Here is a 19,280-nt window from a genome sequence, read left to right as displayed (position 1 = left end):
ACAAAAGCGAGAAGCTCTGTGCTTTCCTGATGGACGTACAGTACATTTGGAAATGCAAGAACCGTGGGTCCGGAGGCAGGAGTCCTCTGGGCATGCGTGCTCAGCGCCGGACGGAGATAAGCTCCTCCTCCAGGGCTCCATGATCCCCGTGGTAGTTAATTTTGTTCTGGAAATGATCCAGCAGGGCACTGTGCCAGCCCCCACTGAGCCAGACCCTTGACCAAAGCCTCCAGTTCCGCGGGAGGAAGCCAGGGGCATCTCAGCCCTGCCCCTTTGGGGCTCAGCCACCGGGACCAGGTCCCCTCTGCAGCCAGGCTGCCCCCCCAGGTGTTCTGGGAGCCTGGGAATTTATGGGGATTCACTCCAAGGGGGGTCTGCTTGCCAATGACAAATGAAGGGCCAACATGCAGTGAGATACAGCGCCTTATTGGAAAGCAACACGTTCCCTGTCTTGGGGGTTTTATAGACAAAAAATTGCTTGGTACAAACTGAGCGACCCTCCAGCACCCAGTGAGCAGCTCATTCACGTTCATCTAATTCATGTTCATCTACGCACGGGAGGCATCTAAATCCTACTGCTACTCCCAGCTGCAGAAATCCTGACAAGCAAGACAAGGGGAGAGCACACTTCTGAGCTGCAGCCTCCTGGGGCCTCCTCCACACGGGCACGGGGACAGAGTGCCTGGGATGGGGCCTCTGAGCTCAGCCCCCCACAACACAGTAGCCTGAGTGTCCCGGGAAAAACAGGACAAAGCTTCAGGAAGGATGGCAGGTGGGCTACAGTTCCCGCCAAAACGACTTTTCTGAGCAAGGAGAAAACGCTTACCAGAAATGTACACACTCGCCCATTCACACTCCTGTTCATTCACCCACACTCGTACATACTCAAACCCACATGCCCACCTGCCCACTCACACTCATGTGTTCACTCACCCACACTCGTGCATACTCAAACCCACATGTGCACATTCACCACTCACACTCGTGTGCCCTCACCCATACACATGCACTTATACTTGTGCACACTTACCCACGCTCACGTCCATACCCACACTCACACCCACATGCACACTCCCATACACGTGCCGTCACTCACATTCATGTGCACTTATTCATATGCTCACACATGCACTTACCCACACTCACGCACACTCACCCACGAACACGTGCACTCACCCAATCGTGCATACTCAAACCCACGTGCAGTTACCCACATTCACACTCAAATGTGCCCTCACCCACACGCACACTCATACATGTGCACTTACCCACACTCGTGCATACTCATCCACATTCACACTGACATATACACTCACCCACACACTCAAATGTGCCCTCCCCCACACGCACTCATACTCATATGTGCACTTACCCACACTCGTGCATACTCCACATTCATTCACATATACACTCACCCGCACACTCAAATGTACCCTCCCCCACACGCACTCATACTCATATGTGCACACTTACCCACACTTGTGCATACTCATCCACATTCATTCACATATACACTCACCCGAACACTCAAATGTACCCTCCCCCACACGCACTCATACTCATATGTGCACACTTACCCACACTTGTGCATACTCATCCACATTCATTCACATATACACTCACCCGAACACTCAAATCTGCCCTCCCCCACACGCACTCATACTCATATGTGCACACTTACTCACACTTGTGCATACTCATCCACATTCATTCACATATACACTCACCCGAACACTCAAATCTGCCCTCCCCCACACGCACTCATACTCATATGTGCACACTTACCCACACTCGTGCATACTCATCCACATTCATTCACATATACACTCACCCGCACACTCAAATGTACCCTCCCCCACACGCACTCATACTCATATGTGCACACTTACCCACACTTGTGCATACTCATCCACATTCATTCACATATACACTCACCCGAACACTCAAATCTGCCCTCCCCCACACGCACTCATACTCATATGTGCACACTTACCCACACTCGTGCATACTCATCCACATTCACTCACATATACATTCACCCACACCAAATGTGCCCTCACCCACACATGTGCACTCACCCACTCACACGGGTGCACTCATATAGGCACACCTAGCCACTCATGTGCACTCACGTGTGCACTCATGCACTCACCTACTCATGCACACATGCACATTTACCCCATGCTCACCCACACTCAAATGTGCACTCACCCACATTTACACGTGTGCTTATTCACACATGCACACATCCGCACTCACATGCGTACTCACCCAGGTGCCCACTCGCCCAGGTACACTCACACACATGCACACTCACATGTGGACACCCACTCACATGTCATTCATACTTGCATGTGCACACACACGGGCAGTCACATGTCCATACTCATTCATACTAGCACACACTTGTGTGCACACATGCTCACCCACACTCGTGCTCAAGCTTGCTTGTACAATATACTCACTGTGCACACTCACTTTGTGCATACCTGCAGCTTGCACACTAACACATGCTCACACAAAACCATGGCCTGCTCCTGTTAAGACCTGATAGTCCCCTCTCCGTCCTTGATCTGGGCCCACAGGACCCCCTTCCTCCTGTGGTCAGTCCCCTGCCTCCTCTTGCCCTGATGACCTTTCTGACCAGCCTCCCCTCCCTCCTGGTCTGCAAGCCACTAAGGGGTGACATGCTCAGAATCCATGTGATAAGATGAAGGTGGGGAGATGGCTGAGTTGGGGGAGAGAGCATGGAAGTGCTTGGAAAAGACAGGGAGAAGGTGGGGCCCAGGGATGGTCACGGCAGGAAAACACGACAGCCCTGGGATGGTACGTCCCAGAGCAGCGAATACACAGGTGGGTGAGAGATGCTGGGTCCGTGGCTCTGCCTAACCCTGGCCCTCCCGTCATCTACTCTGTGCCTCAGTTTCCTCATCTGAGAAACAGCAACAGCACCTCCTCCAGGAGCTGACATGAGGATCACGTGGGGGACACACGCACAAGACAGGACATCAGTCAGTACCCTTCGGCCACCACCGCCTTCCCTGCCGAGGTGCTGGGGGGCAGAGGCAGGAAGGGCTGGGAGCCCAGAGAGGGGAGGGAGGCAGCCACGGGGCAGGGCATCCCAGAGCCCCAGCAGTGAGGGGCCGGGTGGGGTGGGAAGGATGCAGGTGAGACACAGGCTGGAGGACAGTGGCTATGATGCCAGACAGGAAGCAACCTCAACCGGGCGTGAAACTGAGGGCTGCCCCAGCCCTGGGGCGACTTTCCATAACAGGGTTCTGCAATACAAAGGCCCAGGGTGGGGCGACGCCTGCCCCTGGGAACAAGTGACTTTCTACCACCTGACCAGGCCCATGTTTGGGAACGGAAACCAAGTGACTTATCTATTTCTGTCACATCGCACACCAGCAGCGGGGCACCCACACCTGCCACAGCGCCTGCAGGCAGGGCCCCGCACCACCTTTCTGGCAGGGCTCGCTGGCCACCCGAAGGCCCCTCTGTCAGCTTCTATGCCCCCATTACTTGGGCCCAAAGAGGCAGGAACATCCTGAGTCCGAGATGCAGGGTAAGTAAAGGCAGTGGCTGCAGACTTCACCACCCGACGGGACCATGTGCCGACTGCCTTCGCAGAGGCCCCACTACTGGGTTTAAGGAACACCTGCTGGGGCTGGAGAAGCCAGGGAGGGCGTGACCTTTCACGCAGCCACAGAACACCTGGGGAGTATCCCCATTCCCTCCTCTGAAACATGCAACTTCCTATGAGACAGAAGCAAAGCCAACAAGGCCACATGGGGGCAAAATCACGAGCCTGCGTGGCTGCCTCCTTTATCGTAAGGATTTTATACACTTTGCAAGGCTTAATTAACTTTGTAAAAGTTTAGCTTCTTTATCTTACATATTCTATAAATCCAATTATCTTTTTATTATTTTTTGTTTTATATTTGAGACGGAGTCTCACTCTGTCACCCAGGCTGGAGTGCAGCAGTGCGGTCTTGGCTCACTGCAACCTCCACCTCCCAGGTTCAAGTGATTCTCTGCCTCAGCCTCCCAAGTAGCTGACATTACAGGCACCTGCCACCACGCCTGGCTAATTTTTTTGTATTTTTTAGTAGAGACGGGGTTTTACCATGTTGGCCAGGCTAGTTTTGAACTCCTGACTTCAAGTGATCTGCCTGCCTCAGCCTCCCAAAGTGCTAGGATTATAGGCATGAGCCACCATGCCTGGCCCTCCAATGATTTTTTTAAACAGAATATTTAAAAGAAAAAAACAAAAATGGCTCATAATCCCATGACCCAGAGAACTGCTGTATTATTTTTTTAAATACAAAGAATAACTCAAGTGCATGTAAGAAGGCACAGAAGGGCCTAAAAGGAACATGAAATCTACCTCGCTTTGCATCCTTCTTCCCTTGGTATCCACCTTTGCCATGAGGGCCGCCACGATACCTCCTGCACTGCACGTCTGGCCTCTGCAATGCCACCTCCTGGCTCTTGCCACCAGTGGTCCATGTCTCTACCCTAGAGGCTGGGCTTGGCCACACGACCTGGGCAACGGGACATCAGGGCACAAGGACAGGAGAGAAGTCCTGGAAAGCGCCGTGCACTGGGACTCACCCTCTCTGGCTGCTAGGAACCCCCTGCCACCAGGTGAACAGCCAGGCTAGCCTGCTGCAAGATGAGAGGCCCCAGCCGCCATGGCTAAGGGCCAGGTCATATGAGTGAGGCCTTCACACAGCCCTGGCTGAATTGCATAGACCAGAAGAACCAGCAGCCAAACCACTACATCATGAGGAATAATAAATACCTGATTAAGACTCCATGCTTTAGGCAGTTTGTGACCTTGAAACAGCTGTCCGATGAGAACTATTAACAAGTTTGGGCCGGGTGCGGTGGCTCATGCCTATAATCCCAGCACTTTGGGAGGCCGAGGCGGGTGGATCACCTGAGGTCAGGAGTTCGAGACCAGCCTGGCCAACGTGGTGAAATCCCATCTCTACTAAAAATACAAAAATTAGCCAGGCGTGGTGGTGGCCGCCTGTAATCCCAGCCATTCGGGAGGCTGAGGCAGAAGAATTGCTCGAACCCGGGAGGTGGAGGTTGCAGTGAGCCGAGATTGCACCAGCCTAGGTGACAGAGTGAGACTCCATCTCAAAACAAACAAAAAAACACAGGTTTGTTGTTTTAGAGAGCTTAGAGTTATCCTTCAGAAAAAAACATATGTATATACCAGCATATATTTTAAATCTTAAAATTTTTTTTTTTTGAGACAAGAGTCTCACTCTTTCACCCAGGTTGGAGTGCACTGGTACAATCATGGCTCACCGCAGCCTCGACCTTCCAGGCCTAAGTGATCCTCCTCAGCCTCCCAAGACCACAGGCACGTGCACCACACACCCGGCTAATTTTTTTTTTTTACTTCATATTTTGACGAAATGTGTTCTCTCTATGTTGCCCAGGCTGATCTTGAACTCCTGGGCTCAAGCAATCCTCCCACCTCAGCCTCCCAAAGTGCTGGGGTTACAGGCGTGAGCCACCGTGTCTGGCCTCAAAGTTATTTTGATGAAACTTTCTATTTTGAGACAAGTTTAGATGTACATGCAATTGTAAAAAATAATACAGAGAGATCCCATGTACCCCTTACAGTTTCCATCCATGGAAACACCCTGCAAAAAGATAGTGTAATATCAAACCCAGGTACAGACACTGACACAGTCGAGACAGAACGTTCCATCACTGCAAGGACCCTGCCTGTGGTCCTGTCATAGCCACATCCACTTCCCTCCTGTCCCCAGCCCAATACCAGGCAACCACTACTCTGTTTTCCATTGTTATTTTGTCATATTAAGAATGTCATAAAGGCTGGGTGCAGTGGCTCACGCCTGTAATCGCAACACTTTGAGAGCCCAAGGTGGATGGATCACTTGAGGTCAGGAGTTCGAGACCAGCCTGACCAACGTGGTGAAACCCCTTCTCTACTAAAAATATAAAATTAGCCGAGCGTGGTGGTACGTGCCTGTAATCCCAGCTACTCGGGAGCCTGAGGCAGGAGAATCACTTGAACCCAGGATGTGGAGGTTGCAGTGAGCTGAGATCGTGCCACTGCACTCCAGCCTGGGATACGAGGCAAAACTCTGTCTAAAAAAAAAAACACAGACAAAAAAACACAATGTCATACAAATGGAATCATACAGTATGGTCCCTTTGGTGGTTGCCTTTTCCCACTCAGCAGAGTGAGAAGTTGTCTGGTGCTAAGATGTAGTCCTTGTTCCATGGTAGGGACATATCAGTTTGTTTAACCATTCACCCAGTGACAGCCATCTGGGCTGTTTCCCATTTGGGGATATTATGAAAAGCTGCTGTACCACTTATGTGCAGGTTTCTGCGTCAACATGAATTGCATCTATATTCATGAGGAACAGTGGTCTGGGGTTTGGTTTCGTCTGTCTTCGTCTGGTATTGGAATCAGGGTAATGCTTCATGAACTGAACTGGGAAATGTTCTCTATTTTCTGGAAGAGACGTTGCAGAATTGACGTAATTCTTTAAATATTTGTTAGAATTCTCTTGTGAAGCCATCTGGGTCTGGAGATTTCCTTTTTGGGAATGTTAAACTACAAATTCTATTTCCTCAATAGTTATACAGTCATTCAAATGACCGATTTCATCTTGGGTGAGGAGGAGTAGTTTTTTGAGGAGTTGGTCCGTGCATCTGGGTTTTAAATGTACACATGTAGAGTTGTTTTTATTATTCCCTTATTACCCCTTTTAATGTCTACAGAGCCTATTTTATTCCTGGTATTAGTAATTTGTCTTCCTTTTTTTTCCTTATCAGTCACGCCAGAAGTTTTTCCCTCTTTGAATAGATTTTGTTAATCTTCTTAAAGAATCAGCTCTTCGTTTCATTGATTTTCTCTATTGTTTTGTTGTTTCAATTTCACTGACTGCTACTCTTATCTTTATTATTTCCTTCTTTCTGCCGGCTTTGGGTTTATTTTATTCTTATTCTAGGTTCTTGAAGTAAAAGCTTAGATTACTGATCTGAGACATCCCCCTTTTCTAATGTAAGTATTTAGTGCTATACATTTCCCTCTCAGCACTGCTTTAGCTGCATCCCACAGCTTTTCATATTTAGGATTTTTATTCCCTTTAAATTTGTTTAAAAACCTTCCTTCTTCCCTTCTTTTTTGAATAATGAAATATTTCGGTCAAGTCTCTATGCAGACCCATCTCCAATTGCTGGAGTCAGCTGGTACCACCAGGGCTGAGTGAGGCAGAGCAGCAAGGCTGGGGAGGGGGCAGCTGGGGAGGGGACAGCTGGAGAGGGGGCTGAGTGAAGCTGTGGCCTGGTGGGGTTGGAAAGTTGTTTAAATAATGGAAGGTTGAGAAAAATCAATAACTATACTGAGGAAAACGAGAACAAGGTTCCTAACTGATAAAGATTTACAAATATAGAAGAGGAAAAACAACAAGAATGAACTCTAACTCTGCTTGGGCTGCTGTAACAAAATACCAGAGGCTGAGTGGCTTGTCAACAACACACATCTGTTTCTCGCAGTTCTGGAGGTTGCGAGTCCAACATCAAGGTGCTGGCTTATTCAACATCTGGGGAGGGTCTGCCCCCTGGTTCCCAGACCAGCACCTTCTTGCCACACCCTCACATGACAGAAGGGGTGAGGGGCAGTCTTGGGGCTCTTTTATAAGGACATTCATTCCACTCATGGGAGACCCTGATCACCTCCCAAAGGCTCCACTTCCTAATACTATCACCTTGGGGGTGAGGATTTCAATATATGAATTTGGGGGTGCTATGGTCTGAAGTGTCCTCCAAAGCTCACGTGTTGAAACTTCATGGCCAGTGGGATGGTATCAAGAGATGGGCCCTTTAGGAGGTGGTAAAGTCATGAGGGTGGGCCCCTCAAGGATGGGATAAGGCCTCAATAAAAGGGCCCACAGGCGTGGGTCCACCCTCTTGCAGTCTTCTGCCACGCAAGGACACCCGGACGCTGCCATTTATGAGGAATGGGCCTTCGCCAGGCCCCAAACCTGCAGGTGCTCAGGCTTCCAGCCTCCGGGAATCAGAGAAATCAATCTCTGTGGTTTGTAAGTACCCAGCCTCGGGTGTTCTGTTACCAAGCAGCACGAATGGGCTGGGACGGCATCAGGGGGACGTCAACGTGCAGAGAAGGGCAAACGCGGCAGTGCTGCAGTGAAGTTTATGGCTTCCAATAGGGAGTGATAGGTAAATAGGAAAAAAGAATCAATATGAAGCGTGTGTGCGTGTGTATATGTACACACACACCTACACAGATGTCTATGTCCTAGTTCTGCCCAGTAAGAGACACTGGGAGTGAGACAACCCAAAGCAATGAGCACACCAAGCACCCAGATCTGGAGTTCTAAATGCCACCCTCCACTAAAAGAACCAGGCTTGGCCGGGTGCAGTGGCTCACGCCTGTAATCCTAACTCCACTAAAAGAACCAGGCTTGGCCGGTGCAGTGGTTCACGCCTGTAATCCTAACTCCACTAAAAGAACCAGGCTTGGCCGGGTGCAGTGGTTCACGCCTGTAATCCTAACTCCACTAAAAGAACCAGGCTTGGCTGGGTGCAGTGGCTCACGCCTGTAATCTAACACTTTGGGAGGCCAAGGCAGGTGGGTCACTTGAGGTCAGGAGTTCGAGAACAGCCTGGCCAACATAGTGAAACCCCGATCTCTAGTAAAAATACAAAAAAATTAACCAGGTCTGGTGGTGAGCAGCTGTAATCCCAGCTACTCAGGAGGCTGAGGCAGGAGAATTGCTTGAACCCAGGAGGCTGAGGTTGCAGCGAGCTGAGATAGTGACAGAGGCACCTGGGCGACAGAGTGGGACTTCATCTTAAAATAAAATAAAATAAAATAAAATACACCCTACAACTAGGGCTTTTAAAATCTAGTAACAATATCCTGGGAGCTCCTCCCCTCATCGCTGCACAGAACCCCACTGCACTGTTGACAATGGTTGTTGACATTCCACTGTCAGAGGAGGTTGTGAGGACCTTACTGCACAGGACCCCACTGCACTGCTGGCAATGGTTGTTGACGTTCCACTGTTGGAGGACCTTATTGCACAGGACCCCACTGCACTGCTGGCAATGGTTGTTGACGTTCCACTGTCGGAGGACCTTACTGCACACAACCCCACTGCACTGCTGGCAATGGTTGTTGACATTCCACTGTTGGAGGACCTTACTGCACACAACCCCACTGCACTGCTGGCAATGGTTGTTGACGTTCCACTGTCGGAGGACCTTACTGCACACAACCCCACTGCACTGCTGGCAATGGTTATTGACGTTCCACTGTCGGAGGACCTTACTGCACAGAACCGCACTGCACTGCTGGCAATGGTTGTTGACGTTCCACTGTCGGAGGACCTTACTGCACAGAACCCCACTGCACTGCTGGCAATGGTTGTTGACATTCCACTGTCGGAGGACCTTACTGCACACAACCCCAGTGCACTGTTGGCAATGGTTGCTGACATTCTACTATGGAGGACCTTACTGCACAGAACCCCACTGCACTGTTGACAATGGTTGTTGACATTCCACTGTTGGAGGACCTTCTATTCTATTAAATACCTTCCGAGTTCGTTTCTGTAAGTTGGATTCTGTGCGTGTAGTCGGCACTCAATTAACATGGAAGGGAGGGGAAAAGAGGGTCACGTGACCTCACCCAGGGGACCATACAACTGTCTAACCATGGCAGATCTGTAGAGCCCAGGAAGAGTCCCATCAAAACATCGCACCCTGACACAAGTGTCTAGGTGGAAGCCCTCGAGTTTTTAGAACATTTGCAGAAACAGAGAAGCTCCCCGGACCCCAGGGGTGCTCTGGGGGCACATTGCTCACTCTTCTTGGGACTTTGGGGTTTAATGTGCAGCACAGACCCAAGAGGTTTTGAATGACCTGACAAGCAACAGGTGAGCAATCCCTAATGACAGCAGGACCGAGGGGTCATCTCAAGGTCATGGAAATCTCAAAGCACTTAGATCTTCTGGCTCAACAGAAGCAGAGGCTGGTTGTCCAGAGGAGGTTTGTTGCAACCTGGCCTCATGCTGTCTTTATAAAAGCACTTTCCGCAGCATGCCAAAGACAGCCCCGCGCCATCTCAGAATCACCAGAACCAGAGGAAGCCAAAGTGCCGGGGCAGGGTCTCGAGGACTGCAGCAGCCAGCTCAGGCATGGGGCTCCACCGCGTGTGGTCTAGCCACATGTGGCCAGCATGGCAATCGCGACAAGCACGGCACCGTCCCCGGCCAGGTGATGGATGCCGAGTGCCCCTTGAAGACCACCTGCCACCCATGTAGAGGCTGCTGCCTCAAGCCCCGATCCAGGGTCTTGCATCTCCACCTGAAGCTACCAGGACTCCACCTAGCTGAGCTCCCGTCTCACTAGCCCAGTGGTTCTCATCCAGGGCATGACCTCAGGGGCCTGACAATGGTGAGGACCTCTTGGTTGTCAAAACTGGGTTAGGGGAACAGCTGGAGTCTAGTGACCAGAGGTCAGCAATGCTGCCCAGAACAGGCCTCCCAATGAAGGATCATCGTCCCCAAGGGGCAGCAGCGCCCAGGCGGGAAATCCCAGCACGGCTGCTCACCACCTCCCACATCTGCTTCATGCGGGATCTCCCAGCAGCTCCGGGCCTCCTGGCGCCCCACCTCACTGCCTCACCTCACAGCTCACTCACGGGTCCCCAGCAGGCCACACCGCCTCGTGTCCATGTCAGGTACTACCTTCCCAGCACGTCCTTGCCTCCACAGCTGGCAAGGAGGCTGTGCTCCAGGCTCTGGGCAGGCTCAGCTGGCTTTGGAAGACACCCGGGCCAGGTGGGCACGAGCCACCCTTGCTTCCCCAGGGCCCCGTTAAACATCTCGCTGGCACATCTGTGCCCCTGACTCTGCCAGGAGCTCCTGGAGCAAGGTAACATCTAAACGTGATCCCCGCAGGCAGCCTCAGGGAAGCACAATCAGGGAATGAGCGCTCAGTGCAGCCCTGAGGGTCCCCGTCCTCACAGACGGCCCCTCCCCAGCACTGTCTCTGTGAAGAGTAAGCTTCTCCCCACACCTCCCGAACACCCAGGATGCCCAGGGCAATGGGGGAGCAGCAAACACTTAAAGCTAATGAGGGCAAAACCTGATTCTCAAGTGGGAAGAACAGTTTTCCTTTTCCGTCAGGCACTTTCGCCCTTTTGGAAGTTGTGGTGGAAACACCTTCAAACCAGCCTTGGGGGAAAACAAACAAACAATCACGCTGGGGGTGAAGCAATGGCTGAAACTGCTCCACGCGGCCCCAGACCTCCTGGGGCGGCTGTGCGAGTGGGGGCTATGTTGTTTCATCTGTGCTTGGCGGAGCTCCACACAAATGCACAAGTGTCTGCCTTTGAAAAGACCTTCCTGGAAGAATGTCCGACTCCAATGCACCCTTTGGCTTTGCTGAAGGTGAATTAGACCAATAAACCTTCTCGTCTAAAATGTCATCAAGCAGAAAGGAAAAATAAACAGACTCTGCCTGCTCCCTGCCTGGGAGGGTTCCCTATCCCGTGGCTTCTGGTGGCGTTGGCCAGTGGCAAGCCACATGGGAGGATAGAGTGAGGGAGGGGAGGGGAGGGGTACCAGGAGGGCCCCAGGCTGGCTGTGCCTCTAACACAGGGGTGGCCTGTGCCCCTCTCCTGTGGCTTCTGACCAGGACCCCTTCTCTCTGCGCTCCAATCTGCCATTTCCCTTGATGCTTGAGGACTAAGGGCTGTCACAGCTCTGCTGACACTGCCTCTAGCCGTGGGTTCCACACCGCCCCTCATGGATACCCCACGCCCTGCCCAGCCCTTTGTAAATAACTCTTCCAGGGCTGGTCCCGCTGGAGCACCCCATCTGCTTCCTGTGAGGACCCTGACTGCTCCACCAGCCTGGCAGCTCCCAGGCCCTGTGCACTGGCAGGTGGGGGAAGGGTCCCCGCAGTTTGCACATGGATGCAGTGCAGGCGGCCACTGACAGGCGATACCCAGGAGGTCATGCTCAGACCTAAGGTGCAGGTGGCCCACGCCTCAGAGACACAGCCGCCCTGGAGGGCGGGGGACAGAGAACGAGACTGAAGAGAGGGGGCTGGGCAGCGGCGCAGCCCCCACCAATGCTTCCACCCTCACCACATCGTTGTATGCTGAATTTTTTCAAATATGTTTTCTTAATCATCCCTAAAAATTCAAAAACCAAAACCAGCAAGGTGGCGCAGCAGGTGAATACAGCGTGCTGGGGAAAGGACACAGCTGGGTGGGGCGGGGGGGGAAGACCCTCCGCATCAGCCAAGGCAGGCAGGGACGCATGTGCAGGGGGGTTCCCTCGGCCATGTCACCCACCGCCCTCAAGACTACCCTTGTAGCCCCAGCCCTGAGCCCCTCAACCCCTCATTGTCTAGCCCCAACACCTCCTTCCTGTGTGGGTCCCCTCCCAACCTGAGCCTGTCCTCTTCCCCAAAACCTTCCCTGGGGGCCCAAGGTTACCCCCAAGGTGGCTGCCAGAGGACGGGACCAGAGGTAACATTGGAGACAAAGTGGAGGTCCAGAGAGGAGAGGAACCGGCCCCCAGAAGATTGTCTTCCTGACCTCAAGCTGGCCCTGCCACCCCTCCAGGCCCCCATACCGCTCACAACCTGACTGGCCCTGCCCCCAGCTCAGGCACACTCCAGAGGAGACCGCTGCACCTGGGTTTGTCAGAGCTGCCACTCGGAGACAAGGTCACGGAGCAGCGGTGCCATCTCCTTCTCGGGCAGATGCTCATAATCTCTGCTAACACATTCCTAGTGTGTGGCCCCGTCAGACCTCCTAATGGACGCCTAAAGCCACAGTAAAAACTGGTTGGTTTCCTCCATCAAATAACCTCAGGCAAGACAGAGAAGCATCCAGCGCTCACAGGAAAGGCCTAATCCCACACGGGGGGCTGTGCTCAGGCACCGCTGAAAGGACCTGGCCCTAGACACGGAAGCCGTGGATCCCGGTAATCCACCGTCCTCTGTTTATCTTCTTACGTGAGGCCCCTCTCCTCCGGGACAGTGCAGGTGGCGTCCTGCATGGTGACTTTACTCCTCTGAGCACCCGGAAGGGGGCGGCGGCAGGCGGGCGGGCCCCGGTAAACACTCACTGTGTTCAGAGCCAGGGCCGAGTATGGACAGAGGTGACCGTAGCAGTGTCCTGGCTGCGAGTCCCTCCACAACTGTGGGCACACTATTGCTTCTGCCATAGGCAGATGATGATTCTGGAGTGTTGGGCACCGATGGGGAGACCAAGGCGGACTCAACCTCCCCCCGCCCACCCCCTCCCCAGCAAAAAACATTCATCCCTGGACTTTGTTTTCTGACACGCGCAGGAAGGAAAATGTGCCACCTATGCCCTACGCTTCCCTGACGATGGGGCACAGTCTCCAGGGTCCCCTGTGGCCCAGCCCTTGGGAGGCACCACCCCAGGGGGCATCGAGCTCTGATGTCCAGCCCCAGCTGGCTGGAAGGGCACAACAGGAAGGGTCACAGGGTCAGAGTAGGCAGCACCAGGCAGCAGGACGCAGGGGCCACCCGTGCAGCTCACCCACGTGAATGCACTTCACACTGGCTAGCACTGCCCCACACAGCCACAGGACGGCACCGTATCAAGAAAAGACTCGGTCTTTGAAATGGACAATGGCAGCAAATGGATCCGCGTCTGTGAGGGCTGCCCTCTTCCTCTTGCTCAGCCCTGAGCCCCTCACCCCACCAGCCTCTGCGCCTGTCGAGCACACGGTTCTCCATGCATCAGCCAGGCCCCACTAGGGGTGACATCCAACGTGCGGCAGCCCAGACCCCGCCCAGACACCTGCCGCCTTCTCTCAATATCCCCCCAAACCCCACCAGCACCTCCCATCTGTCCTCCTCCCAAATGAGGCTCAAGCTCCACCTGCCCTGGGCTGGCACTGATGGGACAGAGGATAAAAACCATAGTCTCTGTGCAGGTGACCACTACTTGGAGTCTGTGTGGCACGCCTGGGAGATGATGGGATATTCAAGGCAGATGTGAAGGGCGGGTCAGGGAGGTAGAGGGACGCCGGTGGCCAGCACGGAAAGGAGAGTGAAAGCCGGTGGACGCAGCACTGCAACCTCAGGCCCAGTGACTGGACCCCAACTGCTGGCAAGTCGCGGCCAGGCATAGTGGCTGTGAAAGAAGGAAGATGCTGTCTCCACAGAAGGACTGGCTCAATTCTCCTGGAGGACAGAGGATCTCTCATCTGCCAACCAAGCTTAGGCCTCGGCCTTGTGGAAGTCTGGGAAGTGGGGCACAGGGGGGCGACTGGGCTCCAGGAGGGGCCAGTAAGACCCCTGCAGAACCATGAGCACGTGGGAGCACACCCTGGAGCTTCCCAAGAAGAGAAAAGGGGTTTGCACAGTCACAGCCATGGAAAGCACGGCATTTTGATGCAAAAAACAATGTGTTTCCTTACAAGCCAAGGAAAAGCAAAATAAAGCGAAACCAAAACCACCCAGTCTTCATGGCACTTCCCCGGAGCGTTCTGGCTTTCCCGTTTACATCCAGGGAGAGCGGACAATCTTGGCTACAGAGTCGTGTATGAACGGCTCAGAATTTCAGCCACTAGGAAATACTCTGGCCAAGGCAGCTGCACATGAACAAGCCCTTTCTGTGTCCCTCCCCCAGCGACGGTGATCTCCGGGGTCCATGTCCCTCCCCGACACAAAGCTCCAGGTGGGAGGACTATGACCCCACCACAGGGCTCAGCTGTATTTACACGGACCCTCCACAAATGTGCATTTCCTAAACCACTTTTTCCAATAGCACGTTTAAAAAAAATTTCAGAGCACAAATGTCTTAAAACAGAAAATCTACCAGGGCACCTTTTTTCCTTTCTTTTTCTTTTTTTTTTTTTCCAGATGGAGTTTTGCTCTGTTACCTAGGCTGGAACGCAGTGGCACGATCTCGGCTCACCGTAACTTTCGCCTCCCAGGCTCAAGTGATTCTCCTGTCTCAGCCTCCTGAGTAGCTGGGATTATAGGCACCCACCACCACACCCAGCTAATTTTTTAATTTTTGTATTTTTGGTAGAGACAGGGTTTCACCACGTTGGCCAAGCTGGTCTCAAACTCCTGACCTCATGTAATCCATCCGCCTCGGCCTCTCAAAGTGCTGGGATTACAGGCATGAGTCGCTGCGCCCTGCTCCAGGGCACCTTCTTGAGCCACCCTGGGGCCGGGGGGAAGTGGTGGGGACCGTCTTACCTTGTTGTAGTACTGCACCTGCACAGAGTGCCACCGCCCGTCACTTACACCACCGGGAACCTTCGGTGCCACAGTCGTCGTCGTCTCACCTGCACGGTGGGAGGGAGATCCAGAGAGAAAGCAGAGGTTGGCGGGGCCTACTGGGGACCGAGGACCGGGCTGTGAGGCATCGGGGGAGACAGGTGCACATGGCCACGTCCTCCCTCCCCTCCCCACAGCACCATGGTGGGAGCCGCCCACCACTCCCCATCCATTTTCTTTTCTGGTTACAAAAGTAATTCTTGTTCCTCTTTTCTGGTTTTGTTTGTTTTGAGATGGAGTCTCGCTCTGTCACCCAGGCTGGAATGCAGTGGCGTGATCTCGGCTTACTGTCACCTCCGCCTCTTGGGTTCAAGCGATTCTCCTGCCTCCGCCTCCCGAGTAGCTGGGATTACAGGCGCCTGCCATCATGCCTGGCTAATTTTTGTATTTTTAGTAGAGATGGGGTTTCGCCATGTTGGCCAGGCTGGTCTCGAACTCCTGACCTCGTGATCTGCCTGCCTTGGCCTCCCAAAGTGCTGGGATTACAGGCGTGAGCCACTGCACCTGGCCTTGTTCCTCTTTTCTAAATATGAAAAAAGGTAAGCACAGAAAACCCATCTGTCTGTACCAGCAGCGGTCACACCTACACCGCACCAGCGGTCGAATTCTTTTTCCTATGCATTGCATCGATGTAGATAAAATCATCAAAACCAATTCCCCTTTAGGTCACTTAATCAAATAAATGTCATCTCAGGTTTTTAACAACTCTTAAACCACATAACACATCCCACCGTGAGGTCGCAGACGCGTCTCTTGTGCATCTCTGCTTCGGGGTGTTTGTCACTTTCACCCCTTGAGCTCCTGCTACAGTGGGGTGGGCGAGTCCCTTCGGGGATTCTGGAGCACAACCCTGAATCAGCAGCAGCTGGGAGGAAGGAGGTTCAGGGGCACCAAAGGACAGGTGCGGTGGGTACGGTCCCAGGCAGGGAATGCCGTCTAAAGGGAACCAGCAGGAGCTCTGGAAACAGGGGTGTGGGAGACACCGGCCAGAGGAATAGCCTAATTCCAACTCACAGAGCCTGGAGGGCTGTGGCCACCACTCCCACAGTGGCCGGCTGCTGTTACAGGTGCCTCCCTTTCTTTACTGCTACAGAAAACCAAGCTCCATCCTCCACCATCACACACACGTCATTCAACACAGGCCAGGGTTCTAGAGATGGAAGCACCTGAGCCATCGTGGTGAACTTCCAGGTGAAGGAGGAGATGGCAGAATTCACTCCTAAAAGTCAAGTGTGCCAGGCTGAGCCTGGTGGCTCACACCTGTAATCCCAGCACTTTGGGAGGCCAAGGTGGGAGGATCACTTGAGGTCAGGAGTTCAAGACCAGCCTGGCCAACACAGTGAAACCCAGTCTCTACTAAAAATACAAAAATTAGCCAGGCATGGTGAAATGTGCCTGTAATCCCAGCTACTTGAGACGCTGAGGCATGGGAATCGCTTGAACCTAGGAGGTGGAGGTTGCAGTGAGCCAATATTGCACCACTGTACTCCAGCCTGGGTTAAAGAGTGAGACGGTCTCAAAACAAAAACAAAAACAAAAAGAGTCATGTGTACCAGAAAAACACAGATATACCTGCTGGAAGTCTGGAAAAATGTTCTTTTCTAACAACTGGAATACTATGTTTAATGGCCTTGTCAATATATATATATATTTTTTTAAAGAGACAGGGTCTCACTATGTTGCCCAGGCTGGTCTTGAACTTCTGGGCTCAAGCAATCTGCCTGCCTCGGCCTCTCAAAATGCTAGGATTACAGGCATGAGCCACTTTGCCTGGCCAGCCTTGTCATGGAGTCTCACTCTGTCACCCAGGTTGGAGTGCAATGGCATGATCTCGGCTCGCTGCAACCTCCGCCTCCCAGCTTCAAGCGATTCTCCTGCCTCAGCCTCCTGAGTAGCTGGGATTAGAGGCATGTGCCACCAAACCCGGCTAATTTTTGTATTTTTAGTAGAGACGGGGTTTCACCATGTTGGCCAGGCTGGTCTCTTAACTCCTGACCTCAGGTGATCTGCCCACCTCGGCCTCCCAAAGTGCTGGGATTACAGGTGTGAGCCACTGCACCCAGCCAGCATCAATGTTTTTAATCTAGAGATGTACCACAATGTAATGATTCCTTGGTTTCTGAAAACATGAACCAGATCGTCCACATTTCCAGCACTACAAATAACACTGTCATGAACATCTTTTATTATTATTATTTTTTGAGACGGAGTCTCGCTCCATCACCAGGCTGGGGTGCAGTGGCACAATCTCGGCTCACTGCAATCTCTGCTTCCTGGGTTCAAGCAATTCTCCTGCCTCAGCCTCCTGAGTAGCTGAGATTACAGGTGTCTGCCACCATGCCCAGCTAATTTTTGTATTTTTAGTACAGACGGGGTGTCACTATGTTGGTCAGGCTGGTCTCGATCTCGTGACCTCGTGATTCACCCGCCTTGGCCTCCAAAAGTGCTGGGATTACAGGCGTGAGCCACCGCGCCCAGCCTAGTTTCCTTTCTAGTGAGTTTGAAGGTTTTCGCATATTAGGAGATGGTCTTATCATTTTTCCTACATTGACTACATTGTCAGGCTGCCTTTTATTTATTTATTTATTTTTTTAACGGAATCTTGCTTTGTCACCCAGGCTGGAGTGCAGTGGTGCAGTCTCGGCTCACTGCAACCTCGACCTCCTGGATTCAAGCGATTCTCCTGTCTCACCCTCCCAAGTAGCTGGGATTATAGGCACACATCACTTCGCCCAGCTAATTTTTTTGTTTTTAGCAGACACAGGGTTTCACCATGTTGGTCAGGCTGGTCTCGATCTCGTGACCTCGTGATTTGCCTGCCTTGACCTCCCAAAGTGCTGGGATTACAGGCGTGAGCCACCGCGCCAGGCCTGTTGTGAACATCTTTTTGCACTTTGGATTTCTTCAATAAGACAGGTTCCTAGACCTACAATTGAGGGATAAAAGGATAAGCAGCTTGGAGGCGCTGCACAGGGCAAGGGTAGTTTTAACCCACAAAGCATCTGTGAATTGCTCAGAGCTGCCCTTCCTAGGGAGAAGGCCCCACCTGCAGAGAAGGTGAGCTGCACCTGCTCGTCCACGATCTCCAGGGCAATGAAGTCATGCTTCTCGTTGAAGCGGCCGTTGTAGAGCAGCAAGCCGTTCCTTTCTTGGGTGGCAAACCTGCGGAGCCAAGCAGAGGCACATCACGGGATGAAGACCCCAGGGTCAAAAGGCTGCCTAGGGGCCGGGCGCGGTGGCTCACGCCTGTAATCCCAGCACTTTGGGAGGCCGAGGAGGGCAGATCACGAGGTCAGGAGATCAAGACCATTCTGGCTAACATGGTGAAACCCTGTCTCTACTAAAAAAAAAAAAAAAATACAAAAAATTAGCCGGGCGTGGTGGCAGGCACCTATAGTCCCAGCTACTCAGGAGGCTGAGGCAGGAGAATGGCATGAACCCGGGAGGCAGACCTTGCAGTGAGCCGAGATTGCGCCATTGTACTCCAGCCTGGGCGACAGAGTGAGACTCCATCTCGGGGGAAAAAAAAAAAAAAGGTTGCCTAGGAATGACGAGCCCAGTCAGAGGAGGGCAAACATGTGGGGCTACAATTCAGTAAAGAATGGTGTCAGGCATGCATCCCTCGCATAGGAGCAGACAGCCCATCAAGCTTGATAAGCAGTGTTCTTTTCTGGAAGTAGCAAACCAGAATCCATGGGGAATCTGGTTACTATGGCCTGTAGAATGCAAAAAATATCCCATTTGCACAACATGCTACAAGTACGACCAGCAGCCAGGACACCTGTTACAGATGTGTTTGGACAAAGCATGCACTGTACATTTTCTGCTGCTGTGAACAGATCCCCTCGTGTGTGCGCCAGGGCATGGGGACCTGGTACCTTCCCAGGAGGGGATGATGCTGTGGAAGGACCCCT

At 52.6% G+C, this 19,280-nt stretch overlaps 1 protein-coding gene across 9 annotated transcripts in view; it reads right to left on the bottom strand.

Moving 5' to 3' along the window:
* CELSR1 (cadherin EGF LAG seven-pass G-type receptor 1) overlaps positions 1–19,280 on the bottom strand; it is a 190,065-nt gene that overhangs the window by 61,832 nt on the left and 108,953 nt on the right. For all 9 annotated transcript variants that reach the window (XM_045363426.3, XM_045363428.3, XM_045363427.3 and 6 more), the window contains exons 4-5: positions 18,413–18,528; positions 15,286–15,374 (exon numbers count right to left, since the gene is read on the bottom strand). In XM_045363426.3, the coding sequence (XP_045219361.2) occupies positions 15,286–15,374; positions 18,413–18,528 (205 nt within the window). The remainder of the gene's footprint in view (positions 1–15,285; positions 15,375–18,412; positions 18,529–19,280) is intronic.

Source organism: Macaca fascicularis, chromosome 10 (genome assembly GCF_037993035.2).
Source record: "Macaca fascicularis isolate 582-1 chromosome 10, T2T-MFA8v1.1".
Taxonomy (NCBI): domain Eukaryota; kingdom Metazoa; phylum Chordata; class Mammalia; order Primates; family Cercopithecidae; genus Macaca; species Macaca fascicularis.
This window is presented reverse-complemented; position numbering and strand designations above follow the sequence as displayed.